Source organism: Vidua chalybeata, chromosome 1 (assembly GCF_026979565.1).
Source record: "Vidua chalybeata isolate OUT-0048 chromosome 1, bVidCha1 merged haplotype, whole genome shotgun sequence".
Lineage (NCBI taxonomy): Eukaryota > Metazoa > Chordata > Aves > Passeriformes > Viduidae > Vidua > Vidua chalybeata.
This window is the reverse complement of record NC_071530.1, coordinates 139,863,756-139,890,252: the sequence shown is the minus strand read 5'-3', so window position 1 is coordinate 139,890,252 and position 26,497 is coordinate 139,863,756. Positions and strand designations below refer to the sequence as shown.

The 26,497-nt window shown below is 35.3% G+C and overlaps 1 protein-coding gene across 3 annotated transcripts in view; it reads left to right on the top strand.

The window, feature by feature from the left end:
• TAF2 (TATA-box binding protein associated factor 2) overlaps window positions 1–26,497 on the top strand; it is a 61,026-nt gene that overhangs the window by 14,148 nt on the left and 20,381 nt on the right. For all 3 annotated transcript variants that reach the window (XM_053946010.1, XM_053945992.1, XM_053946000.1), the window contains exons 6-20: window positions 265–496; window positions 818–1,002; window positions 1,615–1,728; window positions 3,015–3,114; window positions 4,685–4,770; window positions 8,310–8,445; window positions 9,453–9,607; window positions 11,775–11,889; window positions 11,990–12,099; window positions 12,753–12,818; window positions 14,742–14,994; window positions 18,350–18,490; window positions 19,837–19,947; window positions 21,269–21,462; window positions 22,014–22,153. In XM_053946010.1, the coding sequence (XP_053801985.1) occupies window positions 265–496; window positions 818–1,002; window positions 1,615–1,728; window positions 3,015–3,114; window positions 4,685–4,770; window positions 8,310–8,445; window positions 9,453–9,607; window positions 11,775–11,889; window positions 11,990–12,099; window positions 12,753–12,818; window positions 14,742–14,994; window positions 18,350–18,490; window positions 19,837–19,947; window positions 21,269–21,462; window positions 22,014–22,153 (2,138 nt within the window). The remainder of the gene's footprint in view (window positions 1–264; window positions 497–817; window positions 1,003–1,614; window positions 1,729–3,014; window positions 3,115–4,684; window positions 4,771–8,309; window positions 8,446–9,452; window positions 9,608–11,774; window positions 11,890–11,989; window positions 12,100–12,752; window positions 12,819–14,741; window positions 14,995–18,349; window positions 18,491–19,836; window positions 19,948–21,268; window positions 21,463–22,013; window positions 22,154–26,497) is intronic.

Genomic DNA, 26,497 nt, shown 5'->3' with positions numbered 1-26,497 from the left:
AAAGGAGCTTACCAATATGAACTAGCATCTAATGATTAGTAATTAGAATGTCTAGTTTTTATAGCTCAGCAGCAGGTAAAGACAAAAAAATTTGTAAAGCTTTATAAAGTTAATGTATTGTAGAAGTCAGTATGTCAACATTCATATATTCTTAAAGTATTTAAGGATATAGTTTGGGACTTGAAAGAAAAATCACCTGTGAAAAAGAGTATAATTGTTAGGTATAATTGTTAACCATTTTCTTCCTAATCCTAACTTTTCTAGATTTTGGTTTCCTTGTGTGGATTCCTATTCTGAGTTGTGTACCTGGAAACTTGAGTATACTGTAGATGCTGCAATGGTGGCTGTTTCAAATGGAGATTTGGTGGAAACTGTATACACCCATGATATGAGAAAGAAGACTTTTCATTACATGTTGACTATTCCAACTGCAGCTTCTAACATCTCCTTGGCAATTGGACCTTTTGAAATCCTTGTTGATCCATACATGCATGAGGTAATAATCTTCATCATAGAGCCTCCTTTTTTTTTTCTAAAGAATTACTGGTGTTTCGTGTTGCAGTCAGTATATATTAGTCCAAAAATGGGTATTTATATATCAACCTTCATCAGTACAGTTGTATGATAAAGTCTGTCTAGTAATGCCTGTATTTTAATTTATTTCCAAAATAAAAGCCTTTAAATAAACAGTAATTCCATTTATGTCTGAATTTATGGGGCAAATTTAGTTGGCATTCCCTGAGATATATAATATACTTTATATTTATGTATTTAAATATGTTTGTAGGTCTTGCAACTAATTTTCCTTTGTTTGTAGGTGACTCACTTTTGTTTACCACAACTTCTTCCACTACTCAAACATACCACATCATACCTTCATGAGGTGTTTGAATTTTATGAGGAGATTCTTACCTGCCGCTATCCTTACTCCTGTTTCAAGACTGTTTTTATAGATGAAGCTTATGTTGAAGTAGCTGCTTATGCATCCATGAGTATTTTCAGGTTAGTATTTGAGAAAATTGCACCTTCTAAATCCATGTGCCTAGAAGCTCCAGATCCAAGACTGTTGAGAAATAAGTGAAACCCTAGTTATTTTTGTAGCCTGAGTGTTGGGCTTTCTAGTTTGAAAAGGCTTGTTTTTATTGACATTACGGGCTTCTAACACCATTTCCAATTTTATCTATTATAAAGATGTTGGATTTACTTTAAGAAAAAACTGGTGGTGATTTTCCTTCTGAATTAGAAATGCCATGCATGAACTATTTAATCTCAAATTAAGTGCAGAAGTTTGATTGTGTTTTTTGATTTTTTGATTGATTTTTTGTGTTTTTTGATTGATTTTTCTCCAGCTGGAATAAAGGTATCAGGAATCCAAAATGGTGTCACCAGTTAAAGTACTTAGACTCTATACAGAGAGTTGTGTATAGATTATAATAGCAGGAGATCTGCCTGCATTAACATTATTAAAAATTAAAAATGTTAAAGATCTTAATATCTTACTGAAAAAACAGTAAAGAAATTATTTTACTTGTTTTGATTTTTAAGGCAAGGTCTCTTCAGTTTCTCTGGAGCCAGTGCTCATGTTGTGTTATTTTCTTTTTTTTGGGGCTCCAGCACAAATCTCTTGCACAGTGCAATGATTATAGATGAAACTCCACTGACAAGGAGATGCTTGGCACAGGCCCTGGCCCAGCAGTTCTTTGGATGTTTCATATCCAGAATGTCCTGGTAAGTATTTTACCATAGTATTCTTCAGAAAATGGGGAGTATCGAGGAAGCTCAAATTTTAATTTGCAAATCGCATTTTATCAGAAAAATAAGTAAAACAGCAATTGTAGAAAAACACAAAAATGGAAAAAATTGTAAGAATAATAAACCCAGCTCAATAAATGAAAATCCATTAGTGTTTTTGTCGTTTTGAAAGGAGAACATGAGAGATAAAAGTTCCAAAGATTATATAGATTGAATATATCTTCCTGAATGTTGTAGTGTGCTTTGGCATCTGAAAATTTTAGAAAGCTCACTCTTTTGCATTATCAGTCAATTTCTGTTAGATATTTTGGATGATGAAGTATAGCCTGCATGCACAGTACTTGTAGAGCAGAGATCTAATAAATTAAGAAGTTTTTCAGGGAGGAGAATGCAGAAATTAGTGTCAAATAGGAAAATTCCTTCTAAGGCGGCTATAACTCCATGTCTCAGAAAACCTCCTGACATAGCTCTTGCAGTTTTGATCAGTATGTATCTTAAATCCTTTTGCATACACTTTATTTATTGGGGACAAGTAACCCATTACTTTTTTTAATGGCAAAAGTCTATGTCCCAGAGCATACTTGTCTTAAACAAGGGAAATCAACATGTCCTTAAATTGATGTTTGTACTGTTGTAATTCCTGTGGCTCTCCTTTATTTCTAGCCTACTTCTGTGATGAAGACAATTTTTTGCATCCTTCATGATGACTCCCAAGTTCATATATTCTTGTTCTACCTGTGCACATACCCTGTGTACAGTATCATTTTTCTGTTTAAGGTTCTAGTTCATGATCATGTTCTAGTTTTTGTCTATTTTTTCTCTCTTAGAACATAACTTACAGAAGGTGTGTTTAAAAGGGTATCCACCATATTGTGAGATAGGTATTTTGTCTGCTTGCTGTCCAGATCTTCTGCACTGCATTGAGTTGTGTATCAAGAAATTAAGATCATATCAATTAGCAGTTGCTTTAACTTTAGTGTCTGTTTCCACCTGTTTATTATTATTGTTTCAGCTGAAATAAGTTTTATATTTTAATCTGGTTTTCTGTGGTAGAAGTTCAGTTTTCACTGACTTTTCAGTTTCATTAGTTCTGTCCAGTTGCCAGGTTCCATAAATTGGTTCACAGCTCATCAGACTTCTGTTGACTTAGAGAAGTTATACAACCTCTTGAAATTTGTGGCTATTTTTGAGCTGGTCAAAAATACTATCCCTTACAAAATTTCCTCTGAAGTGATACAATTCATGTTTCTTTCTTATAATAGGTCAGATGAATGGGTGCTAAAGGGAATCTCTGGTTACATTTATGGCCTTTGGATGAAAAAAACCTTTGGTGTTAATGAGTATCGCCACTGGATTAAACAGGTAGCACATCATAGCATTTTCTATACATTTCAGACATTTTGCATCAAAGAAAATACAGTATAAAACCCAAATATAATATAGCTTTACATTGCAATCTAAAGACCTTTTTAGTAGTGACAAACCTCAGAGCTAAAACGTTTTTACCACTTGCTGCAAGGAAGAACACCAAGCATACAAACAGATTTTTGTGACTGCCATATGAATAATGAATAATAATTGTTGTTGTCTCTCCATGCAATTAGTTTTCCTCTTTTTGTTTTGACTCCTGAACCAAAAGAAGAGTCAAAAAAAAAAGATACTACTTTTGGAATACTTAGAATAGAATATAGGATTCATTAGGATTTGTATTTGGTGAATTTATTATGCTGTGATGGCTATTCGAGCTCAGAAAAGCTCCAGTATTAGCTTGGATCAGTGGTGGTTCAGGTATCTTTTAGTATCATTGAAGTACTAAATGAAATAATGAAATAGTAAAAAATTCCCTGTTTGAAGTGATTTCTTTTCTTGGAAAACAAATTTCTGTCTATAGCTTACGTTTCCAAATGTAATGTTTGAGACGGGTACTTTCTAGTGATAGCAGCAGTGACTCCTCATTCTTTACAAGTAACATGTATTCACCAGAAGATACGTAGCTTCTTCCTCTCATCATCTTCTGTTACTCTCCCTATTCTAAAAAGTAAATCCTACCTCACTTGCTCTGTTTACATCCCTTACTCACCTGGGGACCCAGTACCACTTCCTTCTCTGCCTAATGCTCATTCAGTTCACCAGTCTTGTGTTGTCTGTGCTGAAGGTGTGAGTGCTGCAGAGAGCAGCAGAACTGGATGGAGGTCTGTTGGAAGCATTCAGTGCTGTCTGCAGCAGAAGTTGCTCATGTTGTTCCCCATCTGTCCACACTAAACTAAAAGTGTCCACAAGAGGTGCTACTGTCACAGCCTCCAGTTCTGCCCTTTTTCTAGTGTACTACCAATACGTGAAAATGTGCAAGTTGATATGTATCAATAAATCTTAATACATATAAACATTTGGAAAATCTGTAACATTTCCTGTGCTTAAGCTGACACAATTTGATTCATGTTGACTTTTGGGTGACAGTGAGCCCTTAGAAACATCCTGCCTTAAGGTGTGCTTGTTAACCTGGCATCACACAGATGCCAGTGCAGAGCTTGGGCCAGACATAAATATTTTTTTATTTATATCTATATATAATATATTTATTTGTGTGTGTGTGTGTCTGTGGTTGTTTTCCATTGCATGAAATGCTGATCACATTTATTTCTTTTGGCCAAAGACAACTTACTTATTGAAGAATAATACTCTGGTTATAACGTAGTTCAGCACTGTTTGGCATTAGTTCCCAGTTCAGCCCCTGAACAAGTAGAAGCTGCTAATTTCTTCTGTTTTATTATTGTTTTTCATTTGAAGAACATCCCTGATTTTAAGATATTTCTCCCTTTGTAAACAAACTTATTAGGAGCTATGACTTGAACAATATTAAAAGCTTTCCTGTCTTCTTTAAATAATTTCTCTGCTCTTCAAAATTATGCTTACTTATGTATTTTGTTCTTAGGAGTTAGATCAAATCGTGGCATATGAACTGAAGACTGGAGGAGTTTTACTGCATCCAATATTCGGAGGAGGAAAAGAGAAAGACAAGTATGTTTATTTAAGCTGCAAGTCATTGCAGAGTATGTTTTTATGGGGCCATTACTATATGCCTTGGGTGTGTTGTGTAGCACAAAGCCAAAGGCTGAAGATCTCGAGCTGCCCAAGCCATGTGTTACCAGTCTCATAAAGTACATCTTGAGTATATTTTAATAGCTGTTGTTTTGTTTTTCTTTCAATTTGAATCTCAAAGGAAATGAAGTATAATGAATGTTTTTAATGCTGTTACAAAACTCCTTTTAATAAGAGGATAAGAGAGAACATGAAGCCAGAATTTTGATGTGAGCTGTTTCTGGAGTGGTTAGTAATTTTCAGGCTTTGTAATGGTATCATCAGCTTTCTATTTCTTTGCTCTTTTTTCTTTCTGCTCTCAGATACCTCCTTGTAGTCTTAGACTGAGATTTCTTAGTATACTGGGGGTAGAAAATTATTAGATCAGTCATCTGTGAAGTACTGTTAGTTACCAGTTTGAACTGGCTGGATTTTTATTTACCCAGCAATTGTAGCTTCAGTGTGTCTAGCTTAGAATGATTCCCCTTCCCTCTCTTGTAATACTCCAGTACTACTCACTGAGTAGTACTAAACACTGGAGGTGGAAAAATACTACTACATGTCAGATCAGTAAGTTGATATGGGTTTCAGTGACAAGCATTTGCTGGGTTTTTCTCTTCTTTCATAAATTGATCACCATATAACACAGCTTCACAAAGGAGTTGCTTTTTGGAAATGCACAAGCAGCGTGTGCACAGCTGCAAGGTTGAGCCTGTGCAAGTAGACTACTGTGTCAGCTTCTGTTCTTTACTGCAGCAGAAGTTCCTGTTTTATGAAAATTGCCTATAACAGTCGTTCTTTTGCATTTGATTGTGTGCAAATCCAGATTTTGTTAATTTAAAGTTAAAACTCTGGATTTAGAATGGAATGAATTATGAAAATCACTAAATTAACAGTAATAAGATCAGATGAAACTAGAGATAAGGGGCACATTTTTAAAGAAGAAAACTCACTAAAATCAAAATATCTTTCTAACTGATAATTTTACTAGTTTCACTGTATTTATTCTAGAATTGGACACAAATAATTGACAAAATCTTGTCCTAATACTCTTAAAGGTGTGTTTTCTTGCTGTGATACATAGTTGGAAAATATTTCTACAGTTATTTTACTCCTTCATTGTATTACAGCTTGTTAATAATAACCACAGCATCACTTAAGTATTAATTACAGCTTGCTGTTCTTTGTAGATTGCACAGTTCCCTGGTATGTAAATTATGGATATGTTCCTGACTTTGAGAGTTAATTTGTATTTAAGGAAAGTATTTTCATAATGGGGCCTAGAACATTTTTCTCCACTATATTCTATGCATTTCATTTCTTTGTTCTTCTTGTTATGATACAGTTTCCTGGCAAACATATTTGCAGCACAGCAGTTCCAATTAATAATAATATAAAGAATATTTGTGTTAAGTAATAATCTCATTTTTCAGCTAAATTAGAAGTAAAATATCATAATAAATCATCAAGGAAAAAAAAAAACAAAACAAACCGAAAACCCAACTTCCTTCAGACACACAAATTAATTTATGTGCAAAACAAAGGTCTCAGATTCTTCCTGTTTATGTCTGGTGTAGCACAAACACTGCACTCCAGAGTGCTTATTCTAAAACACAAAATCCCAGAGCCTGGGAAAATGAAGGAAAGAAAATTGCAGATTAACTGCCATGTGGATGAAAGCTTCAGAACAAAGCTTTGTGTGTAACCTTTTCATTTTGTCCTCCTCTCTCAGACTGTGGTTCTCTTCAGCCTTTGATTGTGCTGGTACCACCCTACTGTAAAAATTAAAAACTTACAGAAACTTATATTTTGTATGGAAGAAGCTTACTAGTGGGGTTTATATTGAATGGGGTTTATATTGAATGGCTGGACTGTGTTCAGGAGCATGAGCATTATAAAATTCTGTGGAAAAGCTGGTTCACTTTCTACTTTGACAAAGGCTCTAGGTCCATATTGGTAATTTAACACTGTTTTGGTGCCAGTTCAATAAAATCTGTGAAATTATAATGATTGAAGAAAAATATAATCTGAAGAAATATATTAATATTGAGTGAACTACAAGATGTAACTGTCAAAGGCAAACTTGACTCAGTTTGTTTTGCAGTTGAATAATGTAACCAGTACCAAAATCAATTGACTCTTAGTAAATTTAAAAAGGGATCTTGGGATTGTGGGTACTGGCTCAGTTGTAATTTGCAAGAAAAGAATTTTACAAAAATCAATCAACTGTATAATTTGAAGCTGGATAAATAGTTTTTATTCTGAGACCAAATTATTATATAATGTCTGAGCCACAACCTCAGTTTACTCCTTGAATTTCAATTCTTTCATGGTTGCTACTCCTTCTCTACATCAGAATAGAGAAATATCCAGAATAACAGGAGAATTGTGATACGGGGAAACTTCAGCAACTGCTTATCAACTGCAAACAAGGAGTTAATCTACGTACCTTTTTCAGAAAATTACTGTACCTAAGAAGGGTAATACTTAAATTTAGAAACATTTCTTTTTTTGTATCTTCTTAAGATATTTAAACAGATACTCATGAGCAAAGTTAAGGGATTGTCCCAGTAAATAGAAGGATGGAAAAGTTAAGGTATTGCAGCTCCCTTGGTTCTTGCCATCTGAAATATTAAGGGCTGCAGACAAGGAGTTAAGTGCTGGTACTGTCTTTTCTAGAATACTTGCTAGTGAACCTCTGCATACCTGGTTTCTTCAGATGTGTATTATTCATTCATGGAAAACTCAGATGTCCTGTAAAAATCCTAAAAGAAGAAACATAGCAAAGCAACATACAGTTGCCACAGACTTGGTTCATCAAGAAAATTAAGTCAGACTATTAATAATTTAGTCTTCTCAAATAAGAATCTCCTTAAAAGGAGGCAAAAAAGTCTTATCTTCTCAAGGATTAAATATTACCTACCTAGTCTTCCTTGACATGTTATCTGATTTAGAAGATACCAAGTTTGCCAAAATATTGAAAGATAAAGTTACTAACCAAAATAAAAGGACAGAAATTCCTTAGGCCCATCCCATGAAATTGTTCTGTGAATTGTAAAACTCCTACTTTTCTTGAATTACAACAATTATTTAGTTATATACAAAATATTTACTATATACAGTCACTCTTAAATGGAAGTGGAGCAGGAAGTTTGCTGATTCATGAGTAATTTCCAGACTCAGTCAGAGGTCCCTTGCATAATCTGCTGGTACTTCCGCTGTCTCTAGAGCACTACACAGCAGCTATCATTTGTCATTAGTCTCTGTACAGTACTTGCTGTATGCCAGCTACATACATCCGTGTCACCTCTCTGGACAAGTGAGTGGTCATTTTAAGTGTGCCATGATTTGTGACTAAAGCAGTACAAGAAATCCTGAGTAACTGTTGGTGCAGCTCTAAGCTTGGTTGCTGGGGTACATTTTAAGTTTCATTCAATAAAATGTAAAATAGATGGTTTGTTTTTTTTTTTTTTTCCCAGCCCTGCTTCACATTTACATTTTTCTATCAAACACCCTCATACACTGTCCTGGGAATATTACACTATGTTCCAGTGTAAAGCACATCTTGTTATGAGACTGATTGAGAACAGAATTAGCATGGAGTTCATGTTACAGGTAGGTATTTAGATGATTATATGGGATATAAAAAACTCCTTGTCTTCAATTGTATTTCAGTTCATTAAATAGAGTTCAGAGGAGAAGAGAACAGGTCATCATAGGATTCCATTTGTAGTTTCAATTTTAGCAGGACTGCACAAACATTTGGTCATTTATGTTAGGATAAGGTTAACTGTTATGAATAACTTAGAATACTTTTTATATGCTGCATATTCTCTCACTGAGAATGAGGTGTCTCATTGGTTTGGGTTAATTTGATTGGTTGTTAAAACTGAGAACCTGTTTTCCTGTCCGTGACTGGTGCTGCTGTGAGCTAATCTAATGAAATTATAAATAATGAGAATCCAGCTCTCTCATTATGTACAGTTTTCAGTGCTAGAGAAAACTTAGATGCTTATATTAGAACAAGAATTTGAATAGAAGATTGTAATTTTATTCTGAAATAGGGAACTTCAGCAGAACTGTAGTTTCTCTTCTTCACTAATTACCTTTTGTGACATACTTTAGAATATGGTACTACAAATAAGCAGTTAAAAAATGAGTAATATTTTCATATCAGCTTCAGGTTTTTGGGGGGTTGGGGGTTTTTGCCTTGGTTTGAGGTTATTTTTAAGGAAAAATATGTTACTGTGCTAGAGCTATTTTAGATAGTGTCAGGTTGAAAATACTGCAGAGAATCTGATGAATGTTTAATTTCTGAAAAAGAAGATATAGTCAATGATTTCTTTTACTGTAGATAATTTTTGAAAGTTGATGTTCTTTTAATGGATTTTGTATGTGCGTATGTATGTGTAACTTGGAGGAAGATACATTTGGACTGAAAATTTCTGATATGGTCAAGCAAATTATTTCCTGTAAAGTCTTTATTATGAAAACCTTTTTTTAAAGGCAGTTATCAGAAAGTGAGTTTATTGGCCTTTAGTTGCAATTCAACAGAAACTAAACAGAAAAGCTTATTTTATATATAAGTATTTAGGGAAAGTAATAACTTTTTATCATTTTAGGTTTTCAACAAATTGTTGAGTCTGGCCAGTACTGCTTCATCTCAGAAGTTCCAGTCACACATGTGGAGTCAGATGTTGGTTTCCACATCTGGGTTTTTGAAATCTATCTCAAATGTCTCAGGCAAAGACATCCAACCTTTAATAAAGCAGTGGGTGTATCCTTTTTATTCTTGGTCTGGATTGTTAATATGGAAAATGAATATGTTTTTTTTAATTGGCACTATTAAAAGAATGTGAAGAAGGGCATGAAATAATGCAATGTATTTGCATGAAACAGTTAAGTACATTATTCAGTGAATTAGATATATATGGGAGCCACAAGTTCATAGTCTTTTCATAGTCCTTTGAACTATGCTGGCTTTTTTGCATGTTCTTTACTAGAAGGGATTTCATTACTTTAAGTTTTCCTTTGAAAGAAGCACAGGAACTCTGCTGGAATTTAAGGCCAAATTATACTAAAAGGATTCCAGAGGACACTGCCCATAGAAATATGCTGAAGTGGGACATGGAAAATGCCATAGTCTGGTGCCTTTTAATATGTGATTTCCAGTAAATCACCATGAAATAAGTAACCTAAAGCACAGAGTATTAGTTTACAATATATTTTAATAGCTTGGTAGCTTGTGTTAATAGCACGGTTTCAGCCTCTATGTGTTGATTCTTCAAGTTTAAGTGACACTAGTCAAGAAACAGGGTTTCTTATTTTGAATTGATACGAGGGGAAATTTGAAGTGGCTCCATTTAGCAGGTTTCATTGTTACTCCAGGCTAGAATTGTACGTGACTGCAGCAAAAACATACCTTACTGTTGTAACAGACAACAAAATTAGGTATGTAATTTGAGCTGACTTAACAACGTTCTTACATCTCAATATCTTAACTAAAAAGCACTGTATAATTAGTATTTATGGAATAATTTGAGAGGTTAGTATTTTATTTGCATCAGAAGTGTTCATAAAGTATAAATACACATTATTCTAATTTACATACCTTGCTGTGCCAAGCACTTAAGAAAAATAGGAGTTCTGTATTTACACTGCAGTGACATCTAAATGTCAGCATTACTATCTGAGCTGGGTGAATCTTAACTACGTCAGTTCTGTAAGGAAGAAAGAATTGTACCTCACACATTTGGGGATTATTTTCACCTTTTCCATAGTTTGGCCCCAAGTTTGATCCTGGTAACTATATGTTGTATTTAATCCTGTGATTGCAACCGCCCTTACCATGCTTCAAACACTTATATTCCTGTGGCAATGGATTTCCCACCTTGTAAGATCACAGAAGGTCTTCATGTTGTACGGGAGGGGATTCTGCTGCTATTAACTAGTGCTGTCTTATGCCATTAGCAAGGGCTGTGTTGATGCTGAGTGTAAACCTTGTGCTGAAAAACCACTAAAAATGTCTTAAACTGTACCTGATGACAAAGTCCAAGAGTTCCATAAAAGCAGCCTCCATGAACAGAACCAATCTGAGGTATTTAGGCAAATGGCCAAATTTTGGGAGGAAAGTTAATAACCCCTGTACGATAATAAGTGTCCTTGAATATGGAAGCTCTTCCCTTAAATGTTGGGACACGAAAGAACAGATTTTTCTCCCTTGCTTTTGTCTCATATTGTCAGAGACTTGTGAGAGTGTGCGTTAGACTAAAATGCTTCAGTTTAGTGTTTTAGTTTACTATAAGTAAAGTGTTGTAATGGCTGCGATACAGAAATGAATGATGAAATTATTAACAGGGAAAGTTGTCTCGAAGAAATCATTGCCTGAGCAAAAATTTAGAATGAGATTGTTACTTTTTATCATTCATATTGTATACTTTCGTGTATATGTGAATTCATATATACACACATGTGAATGCTCACATGACCCAGTTTGGGAAACTGCAATAAAATAATGGACCTAAATGTAGTGTGCGTAGAAAACAGAAACTAATGCCTACATTTTCCCCTTAGTTTAATGTAGCTAAAATGTATAGTAAAACCATATTGAAATTACTGAAGTCTTACACAATTACTTTTTCTGAGATTATGCCAAGGACATTGGATGTGGTGGAGTCCAGAATAGTTTTTCATAGTTAATTTCTTCGTACTAGGTAGTTTTCATTTCATTTTGGTTTTTCTCCATAAGAAACATGAAAAGAAAAAGAAATTAAAGAATGTAAAACCCCAGAATTTCATGAATTAACATGAGTGATTTCATTTCCAAATTTTCTTGGAATGGGAAATTCTAGGATTAAAGAACATAAAGCAAGTGTTAAGAATTGAGAATTATGGCTTTTTATAACTATTGCATTATGCACTAGAATTCCTATACTGCTTATTAGGGATCAGAGTGGAGTGGTAAAATTTTATGGTAGCTTTGCATTTAATAGAAAACGGAATGTACTGGAATTGGAAATAAAACAAGATTACACATCTCCTGGGACTCAGAAATACGTGGTAAGGTCCATTTTCCATATTTTACCTACATGTACAAGTATGATGTATACATTAATAAGCATAAGTTTAATGTTAATAACAAAATCTTGTGAATTTTAAGGGTCCTCTTAAAGTGACAGTGCAAGAACTTGATGGCTCATTCAACCATACATTGCAGATTGAAGAAAACAGTCTTAAACATGATATACCTTGCCATTCTAAAAGCAGAAGGTAAGAGCTAAAATATTAATTGCAGGTATTTTTACTATGGATTTATGAAAATACAGGGCATTTGATGATAAATATATGCTTCTTCTTAATCTTACTAAATAAGATTTACCTCTGATTAAGGGGAAAATTTCATACTGTTTAAGGACAGCAAGAAACCTTACATAGTTCTTAATTATAAAATATCTTGTAGAAGTTTCGTGAAGACCTAATTTATGTAGAATAAGTTGAATGAAGACTCCAATTAATCAAATCATTCAAAATGTCTTTGAATGGGAATCACAAGTGAGAGGGAAGACAAATGTAGGCCAGAGGAGTGCCTCAAATGAAGAGAGTGCTGGGACTGTTAGGTAAACCTAAGGAACAAGAAAAGTGACATACTTCCCACATAGAGTCTCTCCATCTTATAATGCATTTTAATAATTATTTTGAATTCTACTTCTCAAACTCTTATGTTTATGTGTAATTGTAAAAATAGTGGGAGAAAAAATTATAGAAATGGATGATAGGTCAAATTTGTGAATATTTTTTGCTGGAGAGAGCATTATGCTTTTGTGTGGTGAAATGCATAGAGTACTTTTGCAGTCTTAAACTTCATTTATAAACATATATTTGCCAGTCTGTTAAGTAATACTTCCCCCCCTCTTTTTTAATAGAAATAAGAAGAAAAAGATTCCACTGATGAATGGAGAAGAGGTGGACATGGACCTTTCTGCTATGGAGTAAGTTGGCTTGTTGGAGTTTCTCAGTGTGAGTCTGAGCCATCTTCCCCTTGTCTAAATCATGCTATTTTGAAAGATTGGATAATAAAGTTGTACTTTATTATATGACTGACAACTTTCAAGACTATCCCACATTTCTCTGTCTTTACTGAAACTTTTCTGCAGTAGCTGGGGAAATGCTAGCGAAGTGTAAAAAGTATGGGTTAACCAATAAACTCAGTGAGCATGGTACGGTGATAATAAATTACTTGACTCTAACACATTTCCAATCATACCTTTCAGCTAACTTCATAGGTAAAATGTAAACAAGAATTTGTTTGAAACAAAGTGAGAGCAATTTTTATTGGATCTTGATGAAGACCATTTAACTGCCACTAATACAGACAGGTTCCTGAAATCTGTAATTACAAAAGAATTCCTCTAGATTAAAATAATGATGAAGTGCTTCATACTGAAATCCACACTGACGTTAATTTCAGTTGGAGCTGTTAAGCTCTTCGGAAGCAAATTGTTGCTCAATGTAAATACCTGCCTTACCCTCCTTGACTTGGAGCCAGTAGTACCCTCAGAGACAGTGGAGGTGTTGGCACCTTGTTTTCTGGCTGAGGGAAGTAAATAATTGCTCTTGAAAGGCAGTGGTGTCTCTTTGAAGAAGGATAGATGCCTTGTCATCTTAAAAGTGTTGCAGATTCTAATAAATTTAACCTCATCTAATACATGATGAGAAAAAATTTTGTAAGACATATTTACACTGAGGAAGTCGTTGCTATCATTTCCATATGACATTTCCATATGACATTTCATTGACATATGAATCATTTAATTGTCTTGAAGGATAATTACCCTAAATATTTGTGACTATTTTTGATCAGTTATGCTCAGGTCCCTGCTGCGTTACCCTGAGCGGAGACTTCAGTGATCTTAGAATGACCTTTGAACTGGGATAGGATTTTATGCAAGACACTTGCACTTTATCTGATTATCAGATCTGTGGTGTGGTTATTCTGCTATCCAGTTTGGGCTCTTCTGCTCCAAGCATGTATGATAATACACATTCTATTTTCTAAATCTTGTGTATACACTCTTTCACTGTTGTTTCTTCTCTACCTACTAACTTGGTGGTAATTCTGGATTTTCAACAAACGTATACAGAAATACAGATCGTATTTATAATGATGCACTTTTCATCAGTCCAAACTCTCTCCTAATGCCATATTGGTATTTTGATTTTGTGATTTTTATATGGAAAAATGAGTAAGAGACTGTATTGCATAATTTGTGCTTATTGCTCCCATAAATCACTTCTGCAGTCACGGTGCCATGTGAATAATAAAGTATAAAATGTGTGTTTGGGTGTAATACAACTGAGTCATTTTATCTGTAGGATAACTTTAATCCTGATTTTTATCATCATTTTCATGGTTACCCTTGTCAGCTTTCAACATCGTAGTATGTGAGGGGTCATAAAGGAGTTTCACGTCTATTGATAAAAAAAATTGTATTTACCACCAGATTTTCTTTCTTGGATTTTTTTTTTTTTTTTGGTAGTCTTAACCTTTAGAAGGTGATAAAGTGCTTATCAGTTAGGAAAATTGTAGCATCTGAGCAAATAGATTTAAATATACTGGGATCATACAGTAGTTTACCATAATCAAAGATCTGTCGGTTAAAAATCCTAAACCACTGTATTCACTTTGACATATTAGAGGTTTGGACAGATTGCCCTGGGAGGCTATCGAATTGCCATCCTAGAAGCAGGAGATTGGAGCAGGAGACTTTCAAAAGTTCTCTCTAACCTGTATTTTGTTATGGTTCTTTGAAATTAAATACTTTACAAATAACTCATAACAAGTTAGAAGATCTTTAGAATTTCTATAGTCTTGAAATTTTGTAAAACTGTTTATGTTTTTATGTCTGTCTTAGTGCTGATTCCCCCTTGCTCTGGATAAGAATAGATCCCGATATGTCAGTACTGAGGAAGGTGGAATTTGAGCAGTCTGATTTCATGTGGCAGTATCAGCTGAGATATGAGAGAGATGTGGTGGCACAAGAAGAAGCCATTCTGGCACTGGAAAAGTTCCCTACTCCGGCATCCCGGCTTGCGCTGACTGACATCCTGGAACAGGAGCAGTGTTTCTACCGCGTGAGAATGCTGGCCTGCTTCTGCCTTGCAAAGGTGAGGTTGTGTGGATGGGAGTAAGGGAGGAAATCCACTAGACTTTGTAAATGGCTGAAAATGGGTCAAAACTCATCACAGTTCCTAAACTGGCTTGAGATTTAGCTTCTTAAATGTATTTGCCAAGTATTTTTAACATGACTGATTTGAAAGGAAAGTTGTATTATTTTAGTCTGTAAATGGAGACTGCAGAAGACTTTCATAATTGTCAAAATTGAGATGTCAGACATGAAAACCACAAGGGATTTTTCCAGATTTCATTAAGTGGCCGAAATAAAAGACTGTTGTTCTACTTTTTTTCAGAACCAAAGTATATTTTTTATTATTTTAGTGGGAAGTTCCTTGGCCAGTCTGTTGAGAACTCTGAAGTGCTGAAATTCATCTTTTCCTAACTGAGCTTGAGATTGCTACTCTATATCATTTCAGATTGAATAGGGTCACAAAATAAACATCAAGTTAGGATACAATTAAATATTAAAAAGCTAAATAATTGCCTTGAAAAGGGAAGATTTTTTTTTTTCTTAGACCTAAAATTAGCATTAAGAATTGAAATTAGTAAACCTCTAATTTTACAACAAGTGGGTGGAAACACAGAAGAACAAGAATTTCTAAAATGGCACAATAGTGACTTTTATGCACATGAAGACATATTGATTGACAATTTGTAGAGTTCAGATTATCGACATATAGCTTGTTTTCTGCTGTTTACCTGTTGGGAATAATTTAGTTCCTGTAAAGAAATAAAACCTTCAGCCATATTTTGAAAATCAAAATCTGAGTGTTTTTGACAAACTATTTTAATATTATGAAACACTGATGTGAAACTGCTAATGTACGTTCTAGTATTGGTGCTGCCAGTATGTGACTTAAAATATGTGCTTTTCATAACAAATTCACTTGGAATATCTAATAGTATATATTCCACAGGTAAATATTAAAAGAGCAGTTGTTGCAACATTTAATGCTATAGTTTTTTCTATCTTTACTGTAACTTCTTAGGCAACTGGGCTGCAGATAATCATTGCTGGTTTTGTTCAGTTGTAATTGTATGAAAAATCTTGGGTCTGTGGATAAGGTGGTTGACTTGCAGAAAAGAAGATAATAAGGCACGTAAAAAGTATGGCTGTGACATTAAATCAAGGTGAAGGAGCATGGCAGAGCAAAGTTTTAGATATGTTTATGTAATTTACCTGGGAGGAAAGTAATACATTCTATTACTGATTCCAACATCAGGACATTAATAAGAATAACTTCCTGTTGTCATTGAGTTTAATTTTCTCAGGTTATAAATACGCAGGATTTGTATTCTCTATTGAAAAAAGCGAAGTCCCTCATGATTATTCAGGAGGAGGGTTCTTTTTTGTTGATTTACAGTTTCTAGCTGGGTTGCAGTTACTGTTGTCAAATATTCTCAGTGCACTCATGTAGGTACAGAGAAATGATACATGACAATGCAATTGTCAAAGTGAATTTGCTATACTTTCTTGGTATATACTTCATTGTAAAAAAGAACTTCAGTCTCTCAGCAGTGAAGTATCCAGATGACATATTAAATCCTCACTGATAAATTAAGAGATATGTGTGAACATGTGTGGACACATGCTGTGCTGAGTCCTTCAGGATAAATAACAAATACAGAGAAAGGAGAAAATAATGTCACAATCTTAATTCCTGAGCGTACCCACACTGATATTCCAGTCCAGATTCATTGTAGTGTAGGTGATGTGTTATAAACTTTGCAATAGGAACACTACCATCACAAACTTCTCCCTCCCAGATGTTGAGGAGTTTCATAAATGTGCGTGAGAGTTAAACCTTAGTCTAACTTTTTATGCTGTACTGAATTGAATGATGCAGAAATGGAGTGTGCCTCCTACCTTTTTAAGTGGAAATAATGCAACACAGGTCATTTGTGCTACTGTATAGGGAATCTGCAATTACATTCAGTTCAGAATGTGTAATGTCCCAGCAGACTAAGTAGAAAAATCAGATTCTGTCAGTAAAGAGAAATTCAAATGAGTCACAACACATAAGACCAAAAAAAACTGAAAAGATGATGGTTTAACTACTCTTGATTTTAATTGAAAGTAGTTGTTCGTCTACAGATTTAGTGAAATTAAATGCTTACAATAAGAAGTTAATATTTTTAAATGTATACTGTGATATTAATGGAATAGTGAATATCTCATAAACATAGTACAATTTGATATTTTGGGGATTGAATTTTATTGGACACTGTTACACAAATTTCATATTTGTAGTTTTACGTTCTTTATCTTGGTTTCTAAGCAATCTTTGGGATTAATCTTCCTCTGTAGGAAGAGTTATTGTAGCTTTCAGAAAAAGCTGTACCTGCATCTTTAGTTCAAACACTTCAGTTGTTGCAAGGGGAAGATCAATTACAGTATTTTCCCTTTTTGACTTTCCTTTGAAGCCTGAGTTAGTGGAAAAATGTTTTTTAGTAATAAAGCACAACACTTCTCCAAAAGCAATGGAGAAGTGGATTGCTGTGCATGTTCAGATAGCCTCTTGCTTTTTCTTCACTTGCTGCATATGTAATAGCCTTTGAAACAAGCTGCATAATTTAGAAGGAAATAATAAAATTCAGGTTTTTCTTTGTAACAACAGATTTTTCCTTAGTTTGTGGTGGGTCTGTAACAATGGGAATTCCTGCTGCATTGTAGGGTGTATTGGTCCCATTTTTTTGTGTGCACACACGTCAGGCAGATTAACCATCAGCAGGCACAGGTGTTCTTCACAGACTGAAAGTCTGCAGGCTTTCAGTGCTTCATACAGCAAAGCAGACTATAGCAATAAATTGTCCTCAGTGCACAGTCTTTAATAAATGACAATTAAAGTTAGAGGGAGCTGCCTTGTCTTTAACTTTAGGGGTGGTCTTTTATTCTTGGGGTGGCTGAGGCCTGTTTGAAAGTCTAGGCTGAGGTTACTGGCAGGGTAAATTTGGGAAGTTGGTATTGCAAAATCCCCTTCCATCACTGGCTTCCGTAGAGTCAGAGAACTTGGCTTAGGAAACACAGAATATTAATCTAAAATATATAAAAGAGAAAATAATTAAGAACAGAAGTTTATCATGGAAGGATAGTTAGTTGTAGATGTCTTCCAAATGGAACCATTTCCATAAAACTTACCTTTAATGTAGATAAGATATATTGGGAATGACAGTGAAAACTTAGCTAATATAAAATAATACACTCATGAAAGTAAGTATCTATTTAAAGGAGAGAATGTTCTTGGCAATTATTCTTTTTGATTATGGGAAATGTGTATTTTCTACAGCCAAACTAAACTTGCAGTGGTCACGTTAATATGATTTCCCTTCCCCCTACTTATTCAGATTGCAAATTCCATGGTAAGTACGTGGACAGGACCACCAGCCATGAAGTCACTCTTTACCCGAATGTTTTGTTGTAAGACTTGTCCAAACATTGTGAAGACCAACAACTTCATGAACTTTCAGAGCTACTTTCTTCAAAAGGTAAAATTTATTTTTCTCAATGAATGTTTTTAAAAATTGTCAAAAATATAAAAGTGTTCCTACAATTGACAATTACAGGAATGTGGCTAGAACAAACCTGATTTCCTCTTTAACAAAAATCAAAGTAACTGATTCTTTCTCATATGGCTTCAGTTTGGCTCATCTTATGAAAAAATCAATTAACAAATTCTTAGCTACTTTTTTCTGATTAGCTGAAGTTAAATTAGCAGTTTCTTCAGAAGAATGGAGAATTACATATTATTATATAATTACTTGCAGTTATTTGTGAGCTCATTCTTAAATAGGACTGTAAGGAGGATACTAATTTTCTTTTAGGTGAATTCAGCAACTGCTTTTATTCTTTAATAGCAGTTACACCATACAGCAAGTAAAATCTTATAACTCTTAAATTCATGGACTTTTTTAGTTCAAGACATTGCATAATCCTTCTTGCCCTCTTCTTTGTATTGTCAACATCACATACTGTTGCTGTTTATTTTGGTGTTAGCACAGGTTTTTTTGCTGAAACCTATAGTTTTTGGTTGTTCATTGGATAATAAAATTAATTGCAATGTTTTTCTCTCGACATTCACTTGACTGGGTGATTGAGTTCTTATTTCATAGATTTCATATTACTGATTTTACAGAAGACTCAAAGTTTGGTTTTTTCACTCTGTCCAAAACTGTTTCATCCTTTATGTCGTTCTTGGACCTTTTTTTCGTATTTTTGTGCCTTTTTTGTCATTGTTCATTCTTTACCACTGAATCTTACGTTTTTCTCCCTTTTTAATGCTGTGTGCCAAGTTTGTAGATCTAGAGTAAGATTCTTAAATCTGTGTTGAGTGGAGCCTAGAGATCTGCTTAGCTCAATCTAAAACAAATGCCTAATCAGAATAACAGCTGTCTGGCTAATAATTCTTCAGGCTTCACTGACCCTGTTGGGTCTGTATGTCCCAGTGAAAGTGGAAGCTTAGACATCGTGTTCACATGGAAACACTCAAATTCAGTGTCTATCTCAAAAGAAATTCATCATTTTCTGTGTCTCATTGTTTTTCATTTGATACCTTTTTGATAGTGTCTTGGCTTGAGAGTCTGTTTTTTGGATATACTTTCTGTTTTTTTAATGTATGTACCGTGACTAATTACTGAGCAATAACTACATTGTTTATTTGATCTGAAAATTATACAGTACATGGTCTGACTTTCAAAAAGTATGTAAATACAGCTTTTCAGACACCTGCTATTGTAAATTCATTAATTGCAGATTTTCAGGCTGTACCTCTTTTCAGGGTGTAACTATCATTTCAATAATGTAAAGAGTGATATTCATTAATTTTATTACACAGACAATGCCTGTTGCCATGGCCCTTCTGAGAGATGTTCACAACCTTTGTCCTAAGGAGGTTTTAATGTTTATTTTGGATTTGATCAAGTACAACGATAACAGGAAGAATAAGGTAAAGACAGTGTTTATGTTAATCTCTTACTGATTTTTTTTTGTGAAAAAAGTTTTAGTTAGTACACTGCATGATGTTTGATGCCACTACTGCAAATACCTAGCTCAGAGTTGATGAAAAGGTGATGCAGTAAATGTTAGAGAATATTCTGTAGCTGACATTTCTATGTTTCAAAGCTCTGTGTGCTTGTTGTTACTAAGGACCTGCTTATCTTCATTTGCACACATACTTTTCTTGCTTTACTCTTTTTTGTTCAAAAGACCCAAGTGTTTGGAGAAAATGTAGCATGGGAAGTTAAGCACAAGTTTTTTGATGTTTATTTCACCTTGAGAGGAGTATTTGAAAGAGCAAGGAAAGGAAATAATCTTTTTTAATGCTATACAGGACTGGAATTCTGTGGTCTGTGTTCTGATACAACTGTATCAGTTGTAGCTCACATAACTGGATTGTCTTCATCTGGTTAAATAACAGGTGAACCACAGGTTTATGTTGTTCCATCACTAAACTGAACCTTCTGAGTTGGAAATGCTGTCACGCCAAGTTCCTTCCAAACAGACACTTCTGAAGGATGATTAAATGACCTTTAAGGTCCTGAGATTATACAGAATTCCTTCTCTGTAGCTAGGAGCCTAGCACAATCTTCCCAATTAAGTATCCAAAGTGAAGTAGAACCAGTCTAAAGTGTCTTAAACTTCATTTTTTCTTGTGTGTAGAACACATACTGTAACAAGATACATGCTGCTTGTTACTGAAATAAGGGTGATGGATGGGGGAGAGGTAGGGACTTGGACACCTGAATGCAAGCATCAGTAGTCACAGAACAGGGTGACATGTGCTGACATCTCAGCCTCACCTTTCCATGTGTCCCTTCTGCATGTGTTTGACATCTTCTGCTGGAACTGACAGATGTTGAGTTTGTTTAGGTTAAAGTAACTAATACTCAAATCCAGTACTTCTTTCTGCTTTTTGTAAATTTTATTTTTATATGTTTTGCTGCTTACTAACACAACCAACAGATGCAAAAGACAGCATAATGGAAGGGCTGAAACTATGAGCCCAGTTAATAGGGGTGGATGAAGAAGTAAGGTATTTTTCACTAAGCAGCAGTGAGCTTATTGGTTCGCTTCAGAAGCTCATGAAGTTGCTGGCTGGATTAATGGTATGATTTTCAGTACCATTTTTTTCCCGTTTTCCTTTCTTACGCAGTTTCTCCCATGGTCTTGGTTTTAAGATCTGTTCTGTAACAGGGCTTAAGCATTTCTTAGCTTTGAAAGGATATATATTATTATATTTTCTTGTGTTAAATACTGGTTTTATCTAGTTTTCAGACAACTACTATCGTGCTGAACTGATTGATGCCCTAGCCAACTCTGTGACTCCTGCAGTCAGTGTGAACAATGAAGTTCGAACACTGGATAACTTAAATCCTGATGTGCGACTTATTCTTGAGGAAATTACCCGTTTTCTGAACATGGAGAAGCTTCTTCCCAGTTACAGACATACTATCACAGTCAGGTATGGTTTAATGACACTACTTTTCTTGGGTTTTATGTACCTTTCTATAGTTAGCTTTTGAGATTTTAGCTTGTATGTCTTAATCTTAAATGTCAAATTCCTTTCAAGTTTGAAAAGCTGATAATGCAAGTTTTTCTTGATTGCTTTATTTTTCAGCATTAATTTTTGTCAATGTAAACCTTTAGTAGCAGTCATAATTTGATCTTCCCATGTCTCTTTAAGAAGAGCATTTATGAAAGTTTTGCCTTGTAACAATAACTGTAAGGCACGCAACATCATCTGAGCTATGTTTTTTCTCTGAGTTATCATGGCTGTACTGAAACCAAGCAATGGATTTGTCAGGGTGGAAAATTTGGTTTGTGTTTCTGCCTAATTCAGAGATAATAAGAGCTATATGCTAATGCTGTGAAAGTAATAGTAGCACATTAATCATGTTAATACGGATAACATAATTCATAAGATTTGCAGTACTTGATTTGGAAGAAAGTAATTTTATTTTTCTTGGCTGGTATTCCATAAAGCTGATGTATATTTTCTTCTACCATTTCTAGCTGTTTAAAAGCTATTCGAGTGCTTCAGAAGAACGGTCATGTCCCAAGTGATCCTGCTCTCTTCAAGTCATACGCAGAATACGGGCACTTCGTTGATGTCAGGATAGCAGCACTGGAGGCTGTTGTTGATTATACAAAAGGTACTTTTTTCCAAGTATTCTGACATTTTGTAATAATTCTCATACAAACGTAATGCTTGCCTCATTAATATTAGGTTGAAATAGTGTCCACCAGAAGAGCTTATATGGTGACAGGTGTATTAATAAGAAACTGAGATTTCTATTATTGTTTTGCCCCAGCAAGTACAAGTGTTATGAAGATGTGCTGAGCATTGTTTCTCAGTGCTTTGCAAATTGAATCAGATACCAATGTTTTGAAATAATGAGTGGCAGTAAGGGGATTTGGTAATTTGTCTTTGACACTTTAGTGACTTGGATTCAGTTGATTTTAGCCCTAATTGCTAGTCAAAGTAACGGATTTTGCTTTACCTTCTTCCTAATATCTTAATTGTGCTTTTCACATGCATCTTGTGGTTATAAATTTTGGAAACTTAGATTATTGCAGAGATATTTTGGCTGATTCTGTTTTGCCATTCCTTATGCATAGCTTATGTTTGTGAGATGTTTACATTCTTTTAATATTGCCTTTATCCTAGTTAACTTGCTGATCCATGAAAAAAAAACCCTGGAACAGTTTCTTAAATGCTCTGTAGTTGATACTAAATCCTGACAGATTTCTAATCGCAGTTAGAAATTACAGCTTCAGTGATTTGCATTACATAAAGTTTAATGTGGTATTATATTGTTCTGTTCATTCTGTTCATTTATTTGGGTTAGTGTTTCTTTGATCAGCAGATTAGTAGTACTTTTGTGTTTGGAGGTTTATACCTTTCAAAGTGGTCAAATCCTTCAATTCTTCCTCTGTAGCAGACTGGTGGATCTAGATTTCTAATTATTCTGCCTCAAATTTTGTAGGTTTGTTTTGTTTTCGGGATAAAGGAGAGTTTCCTTTGCTTGTTACATGAATAATTGTTTTCTCCTTTATTTTAAGGGCTGTATTACCTTGACATTACTCCTGTTATTCTATTCAGAGACTTCTCAAACTAGATAAGCAGTGGGAGGTTTTAAGGCAGTTGGAGTCTTTGAGTCACAGACTGAAAGCAGGCTGTCATTCTGAGCAGCTGATAACTGTGAGGGAGGCTGTGCACCCAGCAGTGCTCAGGCTCCCTCCTGATATCCACCAGACACTGTATCCTTAATCCACTGCACACAGACCACTTGGTGATCCTGTGAGTGATACACAGCTAGAATTCAGAACTGTGCTAGTGCTGTGCATATCTTCTCTTGTGGGCTAATTGCTTTTTTCCACCCTTCATAGAATGTTAGTGGAAATATTTGCTGGAGAACAGAAAGCTTACTCATGAGCTTTTCCTTTAGAACAATCTCCTCACTAATTCATCACACCCTGTGGAAAGACAAACTGATAGAAATAATGTTTTCTCTTTAAATTCTTGACCTTTTATGGATGGTATTTATAGTTAATAACTGACTTGAATAAGAAAGTATTTGTACTACAAAGTAATAAAGTACATCTTTAAAACAGCTGATCAAACAGGATGTGGTATAAGCAAGATAATAGAGTAAGTTGCTTGAAACCTACAGGAAGCTAAAACTTGAAGGGTGAAAAGTAGTAGATTACTTGTAATCAGTGGTTGATCTGAACAGAGTTTTTGACTGAGCTCACTCTGAGATCTGATAATGACAGACTGGAATACTGCTGTACCTAACTGCCTTGCCCCTTGCCAACAGCTTTTTCTCTGATGCAGAGGTAGCAGATGCAAGTATTTATCTTCTGTAAAGTCACTACAATTCACCACACAGCCTGCTATCTAGCTAGTCATCGGTCATTTCTCAAATACAAGCTTCCAGCACTGAACACAAAATCTCCTGCTCCTGCTGTATGACTGGTGGGTTTTTGGTGGAGGGATGATCCAGAAACTCAGTGTGCTAACTGACTTCTTCCTCTAGCCATAGAGAAGTTAGCAGTGCTTGTCTTGCAGAGCCCTAAACCTGGCTTTGGAAGGAGAAATGATTGGCCATCTACTGCCAAGAGATCTGATTCTCGTTGTTCCCAGTTACCTGGTTTCCAGTTCACACTGGATGCAAACCAGCAGCTATCAAGTGCCTGTTGCTTGTGCCAGAGCTGGCTTTTAACAGTTCTTGTAAAGGAAGCTAATAGATTTTGTAATTTCCATAAAAAGGAAAGTCTGTGTTTTCTGGGTGGAACTTTCAGAGTAGGAATAACACTAACTTTTTTTAAGTTACTTGAAAAGAAATAATTTCTTCATGGAACTGAATAACTTGTTTTCTTTACCATTAATAGCAAGGTTTTTTTTTGAGAAATGGTAACTTTTTAAAATGCTTGAGGCAGCATACAAGGGCTTGGACAGCTTATCTAAAGTGGCTTGAAGTGAACAGGGTTTATTAACTTTTTAAAGTTTACTTATGAGAACTATATTACTATTAATAGTTACTTGTATAGAACAAGGCAGTTGCGTACTTAGAAGAGATAACAACAAACTATTCTAAATAAATAACCATTATAAAATTTGAAGAATGTGAATGTTCAGTGTCAAAGATGCTCTCCTGCAATTGAGAACTGCGACAACACTGCTTGTAATTTGAAAAAAAATTGCAAGGGGATTTTTGTTTCAGAAAGCAATCACATGTGTTTATATCTACCAGAAGTATGAAAATCTACACATGTTGTTTTTCCCACAGCCTTCTTGTAGACAAACAGACAAGCTTCAGTTAGGATGGGTGGTCAGTGCAGTGGATAAGAATTCAGGTCATGGGCCACACTCAGAGGGTGGTGATCACTGGTTTTTACTAAGGATGGCAGTCTGGCACAAATGGGTCCCCCAGGAAACATCTTCAGAAATGATGTAGAGAACAGCATTGAAAGCGGCCTCACAAGGTTTATTGATGAGAATGCTGGTGGCAAGGTGAGCATGTCAGAAGGGAGAGAGAGACATCTCACAAAGAGACCTGGCCAGGCTGGGAGAGCAGGAGAGCAAGAACTGGATGAAGTTTAACGAGTGCAAGGTCCTGCACCCGGGACAACATGACCAAAGAGCTCAGAACAGGCCAGGATCTGTGCTTGGGGAGCGGCATCACTGAATGGGACCTGGGGGTCTTGGTGGATGAGAAGCTGACCACAAGTCAGCAGTGTGTGACTGCAGCAGATCAGATCCTGGGCTGCATCTGCAGGGCCCTGCTAACAGAGACCAAGATGTGATCATCCCACTCTACTTTGTAGTCAGTCTGCACTTCAAGTAGTGTCTATAGTTGCAGCCCTCACAATTCCAGAAAGTTGTGGGCAGACTGCAGAGGGTCCAAAAAGAGGCCATGAAGATTATCAGAGGGGTGGAGGACCTGCTCTATGTGGGAGGAGTGGCAGAGTTAGCTCTTTTCTCCCTGGATAAGAGAAGGCTTGGGGGGGCTTCATCACAATATTCTGGTACTTAGAGTGCAGCTGCAAAGTGGATGGAGTGTCTCTCCTCCACATGGAAAGGAGAAGGATTAACAAGTACAAGTTGTACCAAGAGACATTTCATCTTGATAGAAGAAAATAATTTTTTTACAGTGAGAATGATCAATCAGTGCACAGCCTCAGTAGGGATGTAGTGGAGTCCCCGTTGCTGGAGGTTTTCAAGATGCAGTTGGACAGAATGCTAGATAATCTCATCTAGGCTCCCTTTCCCATGGAAGGTTGGAGCAGATGATCTTATGAGGTCTCCAAACCAGGCCTGGTATATGGTTCTTCTGGCTAGTAAGATTTGTTCTGCCTGAGGTCAGGTTTAATTTGTCATTGCTGTCCAAATTGTTTCACACTTCCTAAAAAATTTGAAGAGCAGGTTAAATGCATTAGTAGCAAAGCTTTGGAAGCCTAAAAGGCTTAGTTTACACTATAAGGCAAATAGCAGGGAAGACTTACTTCATTTCTAGCAGAAATAAGTTTAAAACACAATTTTTTTTTAATCACAAAAATGTGGTATTACCTGGTTTTGTTATCCAGTACCATCAGCCTAAAGGATTAATCTCACATACTTTTCATTTTCTAGTTAAAAAGCATTTTAAAATCCCTTTTGTTAATCAAAATAATTACTTTGCTAATGATTGTGACTTCATGTTTGTAGTGTTGCAATTCTTTGCTGTGTGGTAATAAAGTACTATTTTTGTTACATGCAAAGCAACTTCTGTTTGCAGTGTTCTAGCTGCCTTCTGTCCCAAGCCAGGAAGAGCAGCTGTGCATTGAGCTGAGCACAGGAAGTCACTAATCCCTTAAAAGTATGTTCTCTGCATAGTTTTTCAAAGGTTTCTGGTTTTTAAGGCAAATCTGAGATTGTAGTTCTGATCTGTATGGATACAAATTTGCTCTGGCATCATCCAGAAGTTTGTAGCCATGCTATGAGCAGTGCACTG